This window comes from Megascapheus bottae, chromosome 11 (assembly GCF_031878675.1).
Source record: "Megascapheus bottae isolate mThoBot1 chromosome 11, mThoBot2.hap1, whole genome shotgun sequence".
In the NCBI taxonomy this organism is placed as follows: Eukaryota; Metazoa; Chordata; class Mammalia; order Rodentia; family Geomyidae; genus Megascapheus; species Megascapheus bottae.
In genome coordinates, this window is record NC_143519.1 from 33,255,049 (window position 1) to 33,272,845 (window position 17,797).

Below are 17,797 nucleotides of genomic sequence, written 5' to 3' on the forward strand. Positions count from 1 at the left end.
TACAGTATTTCACCTTGTTATCTGATATATTGTATATATGCTTGATTGGTTATTTGAAATTGGATAGGGAAGGGGGAAAACAACATGAGTGGTGGGGTGGGGGGTGGGAGGAGGAAATGGGGACCATGACACGAGAAAGGGTATGAATATATGTGAAGTAATGCACCTTCTATCTGGTGAATATAACCCTTCTATTAATTACAGTAAACATATAGGAAAAATAATATAAAATCAATGTTAATAAATTATTTAATTAAAAACAAGTTTATTTGAAATAAGGAAGGGAAAGGGGGAAAAACAAGATGATTGGGAGGGGGGAAGTGGGGACAAAAACATGAGAAGGGGTATCAATGTGTGAGAAGTAATAGACCTACTATCTGGCAAATATAACTGTAACCCCTCTATACATTAAAAGAAAAAAGAAAAAAAGGGGAGATGGGGTGGAAGTCAAGGGGAAAGGAATGGATAAATGAATAGGGGAAGGGGGTAAAATGCAGTCAAGAGGAGAGATAGATGCATTTTATTCTTTAAACTCCTACTTAAAGATAGTAAAAATTCTGGGGAAAAAAAACAGTGATGAGAATTCTCCCATTCAAAATAAATGGCACATAGTGAGGGAAAAAACAAAAACAAAAATATCATTAGTCCCAATCGACCATTAATTGTGGATTAAAAAAATAACAATTAGTAGATTTTAAGATGGCATAAGACCTTCTCTTTCTCTATGATAATTATTTTGGCCACAATACTGTACTTTCTTTTCCTCCCTGAATGACTTTTTTCTCTCCCTCCCTTCTCCTTCTTTTTAATTATTATTTCTAGGCTTCTCAAAACTGAGACAATAGGAAAAGTCTCTTTGTGCATTAAATGAAGTTTTTGCTTGCTGCAATGAATATTCTGGTTGCTTCACCAGTACCTCCTGCTTCTAGAAATATGCTCTCAGCTTCCAAACCCTCCCACTGATCATCAGCACTTCTAAAGGGGAGGTTTTTAGGTGAGGACTACAATAACCACAAACTCCACCGGAGTTACAATTTCACACAAAGACAAAATGGTGAAATGTAGCCTAAGGAGAAAAGCTTAGTTTGTTTTTTTTCTTCTGAGCACACCTGTGGAGGCAGTCCTTACTCTACCCTTAGACTTGAAAGATCTGAGTGTTGCTTGAAATCATCTGTGTCCACATGGGGCAACTCTGCCCTAGAATGAAGCTGACCCTAGGGAAAGCAGGAAGGAGAGATGGCACATTAGGCTTTCATGACATCATCAAAGGATGAGGCACTTAATTAAGCCAATCTTAAAACTGTAGTTCAGGTATTAAGTGTTTAAGGAGTTTCAGATGAGTTCTAGTTATTTGCAACCAGATATATAAGATTCACTGCATGTTTGAAAGGAAGAATACCTGTTTTTTAAAATTAAATTACATCAAAAAGCTGCTGGGAGAGGGCTGTAAATAAGTCAACTTTCAACACTTCTTCCTGTCACATATAGTATCATGACTGCCACCATGACTGGCTTCAGATTGTTTGTGTAAGAAATGTGGCAAGCTATAGAAGTCTATTTATTACTGTAATGATACAGACAGGCTCCTATATGTTTTGACAAGTATTGTGTAGAAGGTAATTAGTAAAGAGTTGACACCAGATGAACAAGATAGATAAAAAATTACACAAATAAAACATATAGTGAAACAATATGCAAGAGCACAATTGTTTATTGATGGCAGAAAAAATTCTTCCTATCACTTGTAAAAGGTATTTGCTTTATTTAACTCAGTATTTTGTTTTCCAATCTTTATGTAGGTTGAAATTCCCCCTCCCCTAAAACCTGCTTCTTTCTTCAAATAATAATATCCACCATGGTTGCATCTTATTCTGAAGGAAAGTAGAAGGTCTATCAAGGCTTTAACAAGGATGTCTCAGTCAACAACTCCTTTCTTCCCAAAGAATCTATTTAAAACAAGAAAAGAAGAAAATGAAACTGGACGCTAAGATTAACTTGTCAAAGTTTGTCAAGACACACTTCAGCTGAAAGTTATTTTTCAATGTGAAGTGTTTGTGTCAACAGTAATTTATCCTAAGCAGAATAAACAGTACACTGATATTTAATTTGTAAACTTAATCTCCATATGGTACTACATAAAGAAAAGAATAAAATTATTTTTTCTTCTTTTAGTAATGGTTGACATATAGCTCTGCTACTGGTAGACCTTCTTGCTTCCAGTTTGGGTCCAGGAATGGGGATTAATCCTCCAGTTCTGTTTGCTCAGCTCCTTGCAAGAAGAAATGTTTGGCCAGAGCTGCATACAAAACAATACCTAAGGGCGGGGAGTTTGGCCTGGTGGTAGAGGCTTGCCTAGCATGCATAAAGACCTAGGTTTGATTCCTCAGTACCACATAAATAGAAAAAAGCCAGAAGTGGTACTTTGGCTCAAGTGGTAGAGCTCTAGCCTGGAGAAAGCCCAAAGACAGTGCTTAGGCCCTGAGTTCATGCCCAGGACTGGCAAAAAAAAAAAAAAAAAAAAACAACAACAACAAACAAAAACAATACCTAAGACTTCTAAAGCAAATAGTCTCTGGATCAGAAAGAGAGAGCTTTGGGTACTACTCTCTGCCAGGATGCCGTCTTGTTGGCATCATAGGGTTCTGTCTCTCTAGCAATCATTTTGTTGCCCTTGATTTGAAAAGTTCTGCCAAGGGATGTACAAAAAAAAAAATCAAAATTTAAAAATATATCTTTTACAACTGGCATTAAGCATTGTAAACTTGAAAATAAAGTTGTAGTACTTCCACAATATCCATATTTAGGTAATGTTTTCTATATTTGGATAAAATATAAAACTATGAAGAATATTCTTCATAATAATAAATTAGAAGGGAAGCCTAAAGTAACTCAAAACCTGGTAAACATACTGAGCCTTAATCTCCATGCATCTAGGGAGCTTCCTGATGATGTATATTACAAATTCTCCTTACACATGTCCACCCCCTCCTCTCTTTTGCTAGTTCTGGGGCTTGAACTCAGGGCCTAAGCACTGTTCTTGGCTTTCCTCAAGGTTAGTGCTCTAACACTTGAGCCATAGCACCACTTCTGGCTTCTTCTGTGTATGTGGCACCAAGGAATCGAACGTGGGTCTTTGTGCAAGCTAGGCAAACATTCTATTACTAAGCCATACTCCTGGCCGCTCAACTCTTTTCACCCCTAACTCTTCTCCTTCCTATCTTCCTTCCTGGTATCAAAATCTACCCCACAACAAAGAATATTTTATAATGTGATCACTCTAATCAGAAGTTCATAATTGTACCAAACATATCAAATTCAATCTCTCATTTGTGTCGGAAGCTACAGAGTTCTACATTCTTAACCATTGGGGGTTTACATGGCGTACTGGAGCCACTGAGCACTACTTGCTGAGGACCTTTCCCTTTTCAAACATTCTCCTGCTTCTATAGTATCTTCACAGGGCTTCACCCTATAAAACACGTGAATCTAAAATTCCAAGGCGGACCCTACTAATTAGCATCTAACTTCTATGATTCCAATCATATCTAAAATGTCTCCGAATACACAAAGTTTTGTTCAGTTTTACTGTCTGTAAAAACTGTATACAATTTCCCTATTTTATACATGCTCCTCCTTCAAAGCTGTCTGTAACATTAAGAGAACATGCAGGAACTGGACATTTGGGATTTAAGCACTATCTCCATTCAGGTCTAAGATCTGCCTCATCACTACTTTTGCTCACACTTGGGCCTGCTCTTCATTCTGCTGAGACCTCCTTCTCCCTACTGACTCCCACATAGCTCCAGCTTTGTTAGTCACTGATAATAGATGGCCTTAGTACCAGTCACCAGTAAAATTTAGTTCTCTCTCTACAGGGAGAAGGGGTAAGGAGCAGGTTGGGGAAGAGACCTTGGAAAAAACTGTTGTAGGACAATTAGGGAATGTGTAAATTACATACCTGAAACTTTTGTCAGAACACTCTGATTTAATTAACAATAGCTTCTAGGTGTTGTTATCTAGCCAAGTAGACAAGACATAAAGACTAAAATTAAAGTTTTTAAAAGTGATCATAGGAAGTACCGTGTTTCTCATTATCCTAAATAATTTTTGATAATAAAAACAAAAATTTCAGCATTCATTAGAATTAATGTTTATTTTGTTAAAAACTAAACGTTTGGTTACCTTGTATATTTTTTTCTTAGATACTTAAGGTAACAGAAACTGGAAATGAGGAAATGAAAATAACTTTTCTCAAGAAAATATATTAAACTTTTTAAAGATACTTTTAGATTACAATATTCAATTATTTGATTCAGTCAAGACAACATCCTGTCTGGCATTATTATTATTATTATTGCTAGATTGCCAGTCTTGGGACTTGAACTCAAGGCCTAAGCATTGTCCTTGGGCTTTCTCAAGGCTAGAGCTCTACTACTTGAGCCACAGCACCACTTCTAGCTTTTTTTCTGTGTATGTGGTACCAAGGAATCAAACCTGGGTCCTTCATGCATGCTAGGCAAGCACTTTACCACTAGGATTAACTCCCAGCCCAGGCTTATTTTTTGAGGGTGAATTTTGTCATGAGACATGCAGTTCTGAAGTGTTATTCCAGATCTATATTTACAACTGGTTTTAAGCAACATTCTTTTTTTTTAGGAAAAAAAAAAACTTCTGTATACAAAATATACAAACTATTTTTTTTTAAAAATTTAGCTTCAGAAAAGTTGAAGGATACAGAATTCCCTCCATCTGGCTATAGCTTCACTGACTTTTCAACATTTAATACTTCTAGCCAAATCCCATCCTTCTCTATTGCATCATATATTGACAGCTTCTACCATTCTCTCTTTTACAATGTTAGGCCTGTAAAGATGTGTTTGTTTTTATTTTTATTTTTGATTTTGGGTTTTCTTCATCAGTCCTGGGGCTTGGACTCTTGGTGCTGTCCTTGAGCTCTTCAGCTCAAGGCTACCATCCTACCCCTTAAGCCTCAGTGCCACTTCCGTTTTTCTAGAGGTTAATTGGTGATAAGAGTCTCAAGGTCTTTGTGTGGGAACTGGCTTTGAACGTTGATCCTCAGATCTCAGCTTCCTGAGTAGCTAGGATTACAGGTGTGAGCCCCCTCACCCAGCTGACTTACTGTTTTAGATCCATATTGAGACATAAAAGATTTAAACAGCAGTATTTAAATTCAAACCCCAAATTTGTCTTATCTATCTCAGAAGTATTAGGGGAAAGTGATAAAGCTTTCCTGGACTTACACATTCCTGGACTTCAGTATCCTTTATATAAAATGGGGATAATGATTCTGTCTTAAGAATACTATAGAGGATATCTAATAGTGAGAATTATGAAAATGTCAAATACCATTTCTAAAAAAAATAGGATTTGATCAATCTACCTTGATATTTTCCCCTTTTTATTAGGTGAAATTACAACAAATACACCTGTACAAATTTGAAGAGTAGAACTCAATCTCTTAAATTATTTCATATATTCATATGGGAAAGCAGTCTTTGGGTAAAGAAAAGTGAACAATAATGTGAGGAGGAGAGGAAGATAAATTTCCAAAATTATGGAAATTATTGTGCTGCTATTGTATAGCTACTACTTTTTCTATAGCTACTACTACTTTTTCTATAGATACTACTTGAGGGACACCGCCAGTCCAGCTTTTTTTCCCCTGGTTATTTGGAGATAAGAGTTTCATGGACTCTTCTACATGGTCTGGATTTTTTTTTTTTTTTTTTGCCAGTCCTGGTGTCTGAACTCAGGGCCTGGGCACTGTCCTTGGGCTTTCTCAAGGCGAGCACTCTCCCACTTGAGCCACAATACCACTACAAGCTTTTTCTGTGTATGTGGTACTGGGGAATTGAACCTAGGGCTTCTTGCATGCTAGGCAAGCATTCTACCACTAATCTACACTCCTGGCCCCCTTGATCTGAATTTTAACCACAAACTTCAGATCTCAGTCTTTTTTTCTTTCTTTTTTTTTTTTAAATTGAGTTTTATTGTTGGGGTAATGTATAGAGGGGATGATCTCACTAAGATACCAGATGTGAACCACCAGGGCCAGACAGAAACTCTCTTCATGAAATTCTAGCATGAAAGCTTCTGGATCAACAACATATGACTCTGAAATTACATTTCACTAAATAATTGTGTTGTCTTTAACTCCCAAGAACACACTATGCAGAATATTTCCTTTTCCATAAAAAATGGGGCTGGGAGTTTGGCCTAGTGGTAGAGTGCTTGTCTAGCATGCACAAGACCCAGGTTTGATTCCTTGTTACCACATATGTAGAATAGCTAGAAATGGGGCTGTGGTTGAAGTGTCAGGGCACTAGCCTTGAGAAAAAGCCCAAGCACAATGCTCAGGCCCTGAGCACCGGCTGAAGCCCCAGGACTGGCAAAAAAAATGGAAGTAACTTAAGCTATTAAAAATGGACTCAATATCACAATATTCTAGGTTGATTCCCTAGTCCTTCATTCATTTTCTATTTATGTCATTTATATATTTTTGCTTCTGAAGTTTATTTCATATTCTGTCATTCACCTTCAAACAAGAAGATAAAGTATAGAGGAAAATAAAAAAGGTTGAGTTTGGCCTAGTGGTAGAGTGCTTGCCTAGCATGCACGAAGACCAGGATTCGATTCCTTGGCACCACATACGTAGAAAAAAGCTGGAAGTGGTGCTGGGGCTCAAGTGGTAGGGCTTTAGCCTTGAGAAACGTCCAAAAACAGTGCTCAGGTCCTGAGTTCAAGGCCCACAACTGGCAAAAAAAAAGATTGGAAACAGCATTTGTAAGAAAAATTTGATAGAAAGGATATATGTAACTATGGTGTAAGATCAAATATTTTATAATCACAGGTTGTTTTATACAATCAGTTTGTTCTCTATATACTGTGAAATATCATAACTGTTAAGACTTACATCCTCAACATGAAGTACATCTTTGTTTATATGGAAGCCACTTTGCAATGTCAACATTACCTTTTCCTATCAGTTTCGAGCCCGGGGTGGTTGATAAAACTGCTGAGTTGGCCGAGTAGATCTTCTTGGCTGGCCATCACCTCCTCTTCGGAATTCAAGAGTTTGGTCATAGGTGTCTTCTTCTTCCTATTTGTAGAGAGTAATGATTCAACACGTTCAAAACCACTCCGGGTTTCTTAAGCTATGTAGAATTTATGGTTCCCATCTTAATATTTCTTCACAAGGTACCCAGATATTTGAATATATCAAATTTTTGCAATAGAGGAGACAAAGGGAACCATTTAAAAACAAAACAAAAGAAAAAAGAAAAAAAGCAGGGAAAAAGGTACTGACATTGCTGAAATTCTTTCGATCCTTAGTAATAGAAGAATATAATTTATAGAAGTTAAGACAAGACTCAGATTTAATTCTAAAAAATAAAACTATTTCCCAATAATAGCATGATTATCCCATCAAATAATACAATATGGAATGTGGTAAGGACATAGATGATCAATTATTACAAAATTAATTTTCTTGATTATTCGGCCTTCTGAATATTTTTGTGTATTTATCATAGAGAGGAGTCTTGGTTAAGATATGGCAAAATGATTGAAGAGCCAAATAATGTCCACCAGCTGTCCTCATCTGATGAAATTCCCAACATCAAGAACCTTACATCTAAAGACAGAACAAACAATAAATTGGAATGGAAGAAGAGGCATATAATTTACATCTATAAAGAAAGATTCATGCAAGATACAGATATCACTATAGTAAAAGATTTTTTTCCTTCATTTTCTTTCTTTCTGAAGGGGTAAATTAACCAGCTCAAGGAATAGCATGGGGAAATTAGGATAAGCAGATTAAAATGAACATAGAAGAGTACAGTTAACTATAATATTTGAAAAGGACTGAGCAACAAAATATAGCCAAGACACTGGTTTCTTACTGAATGCAGCCACCTGTTTTGTTATTTTTAAATTAATTCAGCTATGAAATATATGCCCACCTAGACATGGAAAAATTAGCTTTCAATTATCATCCACTTTACAGAATTTAAGTTCCAAGTGAATTATCAGAGTATAACAATTTGCATGATTTTGGAAATTTATTCTTTCTATATCCTCTTCATTTTATCTTTGAATATTCTTTCCCTAAAGACATATGAAATAATGTAAGAGCAGTTTGAGCAAATCCTGTTTTTTAGCAGTAATATTTGGTAATTTTCATAAACATAATTCTCACTATTAGACATCCTCAATCCTATTCTTAAGAAAGAATCATTATTATCACTGTATCTTTTGATACTGTAGTCCAGAAAAGCATAAGCCCAGGAAAACTTTATTACTTTTCTCCAATACTTCTAAGACAAATAAGATAAATTTGGAATTTGTATTTAAACACTGCTGCTTAAATCTTTAATTATAGATCTAAAAGAAATAAGCCTATAGCCAAACATTAAGGATCATCTTCAAATGCCTACCATGCCATAAATGAGAATGGTGAAATCTGACAAAGTATGATATATAATTCAACAGCTACCTTTTTAAAGACAAATTTCTGATAAACTTTCTTCCCCTATATTACCTTTTCGGCAGTCAATGTGAATGTGCTTAGAAGTGTCAGACAATAGGTCTATAACTTAGCAAAGCAATTAAAATGTAGGAAGAGCCAAGTTGGGTAGAATGTGCCTGCAATCCCAAAACGGGGAAGGCTGAGGAAGGAGGCTCATTAGGAAGTTTGACTTAGAGGAAAGCCTGGGCTACATGGCGAGAACTTGTCTCAAAAATGAAAACAAAAAGAAATAAATTGGAGGGGAAGAAAAAACAGAGAAGAAAGAAATACAAGTATTCAAAAAAGGACTTACTTTTCCTTATTCTAGTCACTGTTCTGAATAAGTGTACCGTGCTGTAGATAATTTTGAAAAGCAGATATTATATTTTACGATAAAAGATATTTGAATGTAACTGTAACCCCTTTATACATTAACCCAACAATAAAAAAATATTTAATGCTTTACATATTAACTGCAAAGGGCAAAATATATATTTGGTACCACGGCAAGAAGTAATTATTTCAGCAACTGGAATGGAACGTCATTTTTTCTCTATATTCAGTGCAGAATGGGCTGGAAAGCACATGAAATTCTGTCCTTTACTAATAATCAACAGCAACAGAAGTAAGATATTGCATTTCTAAGTGACTGCCTAATAAAAATAAAATCATTTAAAAAAACTCACAGACCATACTAGCCAAAGCCAATTAGATAATGTTTAGAGATGAGTGACCATGAGAATTCTTTCCTTTTATTTGATATCTTCACAATCTTTTATACAAAGTGAAAGTAAAACAAAAAAATCTGATATTTCTGTTTACAATTGGTGTCCAAGGCATAAGTTTTGCTTTTTAACTTCTAAATTCTCCCCACAGAAGAGCCATGGGAAAAAAATCTAATTACAAGTACTTCATCTAGTCTATAGCCACTTTTTTTTTTTTAGCATTGTTTCAGGGGTGTGTGTGTGTGTGTGTGTGTGTGTGTGTGTGTGTGAGATTCTGTAGTTCAACTTCATAGATCAGGTTCTTTTTCCCTGTGTTTGGATGAAATTCTTCTACAGCTGCTCTTCTAGCCTTTCTCATTTTTTCCCTTTAGGTTTCCATGGTGTTACAGATCAAAAACTGTGCACATTTTTATAGTCCATGTGCACATTTGTAAAGATCTGACATGTTAGCTGGAAAAATGCTAAGGCCACCTAGACAATCCCTCTAGAGTTCATGGATCTATCTGTTATCCCAGAGAGATAAAGTGGGTTTCCCAAACCACAGATCTCATTAGAGAGTCTTGACCAAGCCCATTCTGTTTCTGACTGTCAGGCAGGTTCCTTCTAAGATTTGTGATAACCTGTAGACAATGGGGATGTCAAATGTTATTTTCACATAAGCTTTTGAGACCTATAAACATTTTCTTAGAACTCAAGCTTTTGCTCACTATCCATATTATCAGATACAACCTGACATTCAAAATGAGCTCTTTTCATACCAATGTCAGCAAATAGTCCATTGCTCTCTTTTTATAAGATACCAAAAAATGTAAAATTATGCTTGCAACAAGTATAAATGAACTCAAATTTTGAAACAGAATAGAACATAAAGCAATGAGAAAATGAGATGGATAACTTCATTGATAAAATCATATTTGATAGACATAATTACACCTTTCCTGCCACACATCTTTATCTTTTTATTGGTATACACTATATCTGGAGAACACAGACCAACAATGTATTCCCAACTTAGAAATAAGATGTGTTACTAAAGTTCCTTGTAAATGAGTCACTTGGAACATGGAACATATTGCTGCAAAGCCATGAAGTATTTACATAATAGATTCTCTGTTCCACAAATATTAAAGAGGAGTGCAGCTAGGCATACAAACAAAATACTGTAAGGAACAGGGTGTGCAATGCTTCTCAACTGACGAGTATTTCTCACGCAGGGGACATTAGGCAGTGCTTAAAGGGAACTGTTTCAGCATCTAACAGATAAACAGATGATGCTGAACATGCTGTAACTTATGAGACTGCTCATACCACAAAGATTTATCCAGTTTTAAAGCCAGCACTGTTAAGGTTCATACTCCCTGAGCCAAGCAAATAAAACTTCCTATTCTTAATCACCAAGGTGGTCTGAAAACAAATCTAAAATTTAGAAAGTTTAGGTTCAAAGTTTTCCAGACCATCACTCCTAGTTCCCTCTGTTTTGGACATTTTCTGTTATCAATAGTGGGGCTTGAACTCAGGGCCTGGCTGCTGCCCATGAGCTTTTTTTACCCAAGACTTGCACTCTACAACTTTGCACCATTTCCAGTTTTCTATGGCTAAATGGAGATGAGTCTCAGACTTTTTTGCCCCAGCTGGCTTTGAACTGCAATCCCCAAATCTCAGCTTCCTCAGTAGCTAGGATTAAAGGTGTGAGCCATCATTCATCTAGCTTTTTTTTTTTTAATGACTGTGAACATTCTCACCTATCCAACACACCCCATGCCCTCATTTTTCTTAATCCTGTAGTAGATACATGGATTTTTTTTTTTACTTTATTCTCCTCCATTCTTTTCTTCATTTCTTTACTCCCTCTTCCCTTTACTGTACCCCATTTTTTCAAGTATCCATTTGGGGTCCATCTTGTGCAATGTTGACTTTCCTTTTCTAAGAAAGTCTACTGCTTGTGTTCTCTCCTCAACCTACTTTATTTCGGTCAACACATTTGTATACACCTACCTTACCCAACATACTTACTTCTGTGTTTATAAACTAATTCAACCTTCCACACATGAGAGAAAACATGCAATACTGTCTCTATGGGCAGGATTTACTTCACTTAACACTTTTCTCCAGGCCCTTCCATTTCTTTGCAAATGATGCAATATCATTCTATCGAGCTGTAAAACTTGACTGTGCAAATACATATAGGATCAATACAATACACATGGATCGTACACATATAAATGGATCAAGAAACTATGGTATATACACATGTACACACATATAACATATAATACACATATACATACCACATATAATATATATAGCATTTCCATACAATTACTTGATCCATTTAACCACTGGGAGGCATTTGTGGTGCTGATTCCATACTTCGACTATGATGAATAGGTGATTCTGGTTTTATTGGTGTCTTTACTGTTTGTTTAGTTTGTTTTTTTTTTTTTTAAGTAACCTCCATATTGCTTTTCAGAGTTGTTAAGCAATTTTGAATTTCCACAACCAGTATATTAGGGTTCCCTTTTGGCCACATCCTCAGCAGCATCTGCTGTTGTTAGTTTTCTTGAAAATAGCCATTCTAACTAGGGTGAAGTGAAATCTCAGTGTTATTTTGGTTTGCATTTTCTTTACGACCAGAGAGGTAATGCATTTCTTTATGTGTCTGTTGACTCTATTAATTGGGTTGGTGGTTCACATTACTAGCTGCCTTTTCTGTGCTTCTACTTAGTGAGAGGGAAAAACACAGATATGAATTTCAGAACTAGAGGGAGGATTATAGATTATTTAGTGAAGTGGATTTATTTTTTATTTTGCTAGTAAATGCAGCACTGTGTAATTTTATATAAAACACCAGCATAAGATAGCTAATTTCAGTTTAAAGTGGGCACTTTTGCAATGTCTTCAGTGCCACTGAGCCTTGTAACTCTCAAGGTACAAAAATTATGAATGCTACCTAACTCAACCTTCACTACATATTGTAAACCTGTTAGGTAGAACACTTGGCTAATACATGGAATTGAGCTGGTAAAAGAACATGAATGGAACACAGGCCTTTCCCTTTTGCTTTTAACCAAAGGGAAATTTTAAATCTTACTCTTCACTCCCATAAACCAAATGTGACCTTGGGTAGAAAAAGTCACCTTACGTATTTACTTGTGGGAAAAATTCTCAGGAGTCATTAACATGAGTAATCTATTAGAAAAGATGATCAAATATAGCAAACTTTTGGTAAGGATAATTTATCTTAGTTTCTATAGCAATGAATAAAATAATAAGTGTAATGGGAAAAATACTTCCCCTTCACTCAGAGGAATTCTAAAATCATAATTTTTTATATACATTGTCTAGCGAACATTTTGTGAAAAAGGTTCAGATACAAATCTGATTACCAGATGACCATTCCAAAATGCATGGATGCCGCTCCATAATTCCTATATTGTTGTACAGACTTTCAAGAAGCCTATAGAGCATTTCTCTAAGAGTCTGATTTTTTACTTTATAAAAACTGTATTTTCTAAAGGCAACATTAAATTAAAACTACTTTTAATTCTGAAGGCTGTCATGAAATCATTAGAAAACCTAAATCACGGGTTTTATTCTTGGTACTTTCAATTATAACATAATGTAAGTAAGACAACTAAATTTTAAAGAGGGACAAAAACTGAATTTTCAAAGGACAGTAAAAGCAGACAACATACTATCCCTTAGTCTGACATCAGTACGATATTCTATCTAATTATCATCACAAAGAGAAGAAGCTACCTTTGGCAGTTTAGATATTTATGACAATTCAGCTATCAAAGAGCTGACATGTGAAAGGGTATCAATGTATGCAAATTAATGCACCTTCTATCTGGCAAATATCATGTAACCCTTTTACTAATTACAATAAAAAAAATTAAAAAAAAAACAAAGAGCTATCAATTAGAAAAAAAAATAGGGGAAAACAGCCTACAGGAGTTAGCCTTATTCAATTCCAAATGATAAAAGTTACTCTCTTTCATTCAAAAAACACATCTGAATTTACTTATAATTTGAAGTACAAAAAAAGAGGGAGAATAGTTACTTATTCTTTTATGTGCCTGGTACTTTTCACATTAGCTCATCCAATTTTTGCAGTAATGTTTTGATTTCTTAATCAAACCATTTTACAGAAGAAACCATTTTATCATCAGAGTCAGATTATAAACAAAAATGGTCATGATTTAGTAAGAGCCCTAGATTGTGTACCTAGTCTTTTTTATTATATCATGTAGTATTATTTACAATTCTTGTTTTGCACAGTTTTCCTTAATTTTCTATTAATTTTCCCATGGCCAAATTTTTACTTTAAATTTTTACTTCATTGAGTTATATTTGACATATAGGATTTTTATATACTTAAGGCACGCTACCTGATGTTTGCTATATGAATACATTATGAAACAATCAAGCTAACAAACATACTTATTGTCCCATAGATAACTATTTTTTCCTATTTTTGCCCCGGTGCTTTGTTACAAGATCTGAAGATATACCCTCTCAGGAAATTCTACAGACATAATGCAGTCGCCAAATCCCACAACATTTCCAGATCTCACACATCTTTATCCTTTAACAAGTATTTTCCCATTTTTATCAAATTATTCTTCCTGGAAACACTATCTTTATACCTATGTAAGTGAAATCATACACATGAGTCCTATTTTATTTAGTATAATGTCTTTATGGTCCTGTGGTCGTTTCTGCATAAATGAATGTCTTCAACCTTAAATGTACCGTAAGTATCATTTAACAATTACCATATGCATTGAAATACTACAGTTAAAGCCCAAGAGTGAATACATTACTTGTCTAAATGTGTACCTCTTTAAAAGCTCACTGCCTGCTTTTAGCTAATATTTAAACAGATTTCAATAGAGACATCAGTCTCCTTGAGGATTTCCTTGAGAAATACTGTATTCTACCATTAACATTTAAGCGTTCCATCTCTTAAACTATATCTGGGTCTGGTTGAGAGTTCATCACATTCTAGGCATCTTAATTCATCTCAATTTTTTAAATGTTGAAAATAGTAATGATATATGAGGTGTCTTGCAAAATTATTACTAAATAAGCAATGGATGTTGGCCATTATTCTACTAATACTCTATTATTATTATTATTATTATTATTATTATTATATCTACTTACCCAAAATATTTCTCAAATTGCTACTGTAGATTAAAAAGTAAAAAAAATTGGAGACCTGCCACTTGCCTTCTTCTAATTTTTTCAACAGTTCAAAAATGATGCAAAAGCCAGATACAGTGGCCCAAGCCTATAATCCTAGCCACTCATGAAGTGAAAGGTGGTGTGGGGAGGGTGGCAGTTGGAGACCAGCCAGAGAAAAAGATGTTTTCAGATTCCATCTCAGCTAAAGACCAGGATGTGATGATGGATGCCTGTCATCCAAGTGACACGGGGAAGCACACATAGAATTATAGTATAAACTGTCCCAGATTCCATATCAGATACAGAGAATGAAATGACCAAAAGATAAAAAGATGTTCTCAAGATTCCATCTCAACCAATGACACGGATGTGATGGTGCATGCTTGTCATCCAAGTAATGTGAGTAAACGCAAACAGAACTGTAGCACACACTGTCCCAGATTCTGTATCAAAAACAGAGAATGAAATAGCCAAAGAAATAATGGGCCTGGTTAGCAAGCACGAGGCTCTGAAAAAATATACACAAAAACAAAGGGGTCACATCATGATTCATGTTATTTTATCCACTTTTGCTTTTCTTATAAAACAATCTTTGTACATATAAAGAAAAACAGATAAAAAGGACAAAAGAAAGGGGGGAAATAAGCAAAGGAGCAAACTGAACAGATCAATCAAAAGTTAGACATTTTGCATAAAATACAAAGTTGAAAATAAACATAATCTCTTCAAATATTTTGACTTCAATCTTAAAATTTAAGCAAATGACATAAAAAGCCAGTTAAAAAGAATATTTAAAAGTAATAGAATATTTAACCAGTACTGACTTATAATGGGACATACATATGCCTCTATGTCTGTTTATAAATTTAAAATCTATCTTCACAAAAGCTAATGTATTCTACAATATGCTAGATGAGCAAATATCTTTTGGAATATCTTGAATATCTTACAATTAAGACAGATAAGCACTAGTCACAAGAGGCTATTTCACATTTCACTTTCAATTTATACCATTTTTACATCTTAAATTTTTAGCTACTATAACAAGATGAGCTATTTCTTTCTCTGAAAGGAATTAGTACATTTTAATATAAGACTGCTTTGTAATCTAATAAAACACTCGCACAATGGATTTTATATAACTGAATGAAATAAAAAGATACAATCTACAGTGATGAGTAATATACATTTTAAAAACTGAATCAGCAAAAAATCATGTCATGTTCATAAAATAAAGGTTGAAAAAGCATGAGGATGGGAGACTTAATGTGAAATATAAATGATAGTTATAAAAAATTGCTGATATTTTCTCTTCCTTACTTATAAATAAAGAACATGAGACTTACAAAAAAAGAAGACAATTGCTAACCTTTTAGCAAGTAAAACCCCAAGATAACAAACACAATTATCATATTTAACTCCCAATTCATGTCTAATTACCAAAAATAAAAATAAAATCATTTGAGTGAAACAGAAATGTTTAAAAAGGCACATGAATTACTAGACCAGTTAATAAGGTTAGTTATAAGAATGTGGGATAGCAGAAAAAAAGAAGTCAATGAAGTGACCTCTGTGAACAAATCCTCCTGTACTACACACAAATGGTGGCTTTGTCTCCCACAGCTAACAGTGAAAAGAGCTCTCACCGACCTGGGCAGCCAATTCCACTGCTCTCATATCCTTTATTTCAAAGAATGAATATAGGCAAACCAAGAACTTCTATCTACACTCTGTAGCTGATAGTTTCCTCTGCCACATAAGAGATTTTAAATTATTTAAGAGCCAGTATTTTACCTCTTATTTTTAAAATTATTTGTCAAATGTCATGCTCCCAGAAGCTCTATTCCCCTACATCACCTTTTATTGCATACATAACTGAGTGTTTACTGTTCTACATAAACTTAGAATAAAATTGAAAATATGGCCTATATGAAACATAATACTATTATATAATTCTCATGAGAAAAGGTACATTTACTAGGCAACTATTTCAATGTTTGCTTTTAAAAAAATCAATTACTCAATTACTCTTCATATTGTACCTGCCATAAAATGAAATATCTACAATGTACTCTCAGGTATATTTCATTTATTTCATTTTACTTTGAGAGAACTATGTTATAACCTAAGTGTAGCTTAAGTCTGTGTAGTAATCTGTTATATTGGCACAGCACTATCAATGGTATATTCTGAATAACCATGAAATTACTACATCAAGTACTCCTCACAAGTTGTTTGGGTGATTTGTTAGTCTTCATCTTTGCACAATGACTAGAAGTTAGAGGGCTCCCATCTGCAAGGTTGGTATCTACAATGTAATTTAATCTGCAAACAGTTTAAGGTCTAAAAGCTGATAAGACAATCTCAGTAAGATTATTTTAATATACTATTAGGTTTAAAAGAACTAGTTGGTTTCTCCTCTGTAGAAAATACTATCTCTTCCTTGAGAACTTACAAATTTACCCATTTATATCTTCGGTTCTCTATTTAAACTCTGTGATAACTAACACTGATTATACTTAAAGGGGGGAACAATTTTATCAAAGCAAGTAATAACACATGAAAAACAAACTTACTGCCATGTTGAACATATTTACATACATCATTTAATTAAATTCAGAATTTCCCAGGTATGATGTTAACACTCACATATTTATAAGTAGAGAGTATATGGGCTTTGACTTATATTTGTGGATTTCTTGATGTATAAAATAGAACTCTATATATTTCATTAATATCCCGTGGATACTACATCAATTCGTGTATATAAAGGGTTATTTCTGGTGACTGGTATACTCTGTAACTAAGTTGGACAATAAAAAAACAAAAAACCTCTAGTTCTCTCATCTCAATCACCTCTATAACTTTACCTCAAGAAAGTTATCAGAAAAGGAATATAAAGAAATAATTTTACTCAGTATGATTCAATTGGTGGATTTCTGTCTACAATTTTAATGGTGAGGAATTAACAACAACAAAAAGGTTTTGTTTCCAAGCTTTAAGAAGTCTTCTCAATCATTTTTTGATATTTAGATGACTACAGGAAAAGTATCACAGAAATTTTCTTTGTGATAAGAGATGAATTTTTTATAATATAGGAAACAAGCTTATTTTGTATAGCTTAGACAAAGAAAAATAGTATATACTACCTGGTACAATCATATTTATATATACACATATAATTGTATTCTTATATTGACAATAGGAACCATGTTTTAATCACCTTGTGAATCTATACCTAAAACATCTGAGATGCCCAACAAAGAGAGGAATGAAGGAAATGATTATATTCTCTTGTAGAGATGATCATTTTAAATAAAACATAACAAATGTCATGTTCTTCTTATCCAAA

General features: G+C 34.3%; 1 protein-coding gene across 4 annotated transcripts in view; it reads right to left on the reverse strand.

Moving 5' to 3' along the window:
* Positions 1–1,693: 1,693 nt before the first annotated feature.
* Positions 1,694–17,797, reverse strand: part of Tdrd3 (tudor domain containing 3) — a 103,811-nt gene continuing 87,707 nt past the window's right edge. For 3 of the 4 annotated variants that reach the window (XM_090342063.1, XM_090342059.1, XM_090342058.1), the window contains 2 exons: positions 6,995–7,120; positions 1,694–1,946 (listed from right to left, as the gene is read on the reverse strand). In XM_090342063.1, coding sequence (XP_090198189.1) covers positions 7,004–7,120 — 117 coding nt within the window. In that variant the 3' untranslated portion in view covers positions 1,694–1,946; positions 6,995–7,003. Of the gene's footprint in view, positions 1,947–6,994; positions 7,121–8,843; positions 8,885–17,797 lie in introns of those variants that run through there. The other variant, XM_090342062.1, reaches the window with a different exon arrangement.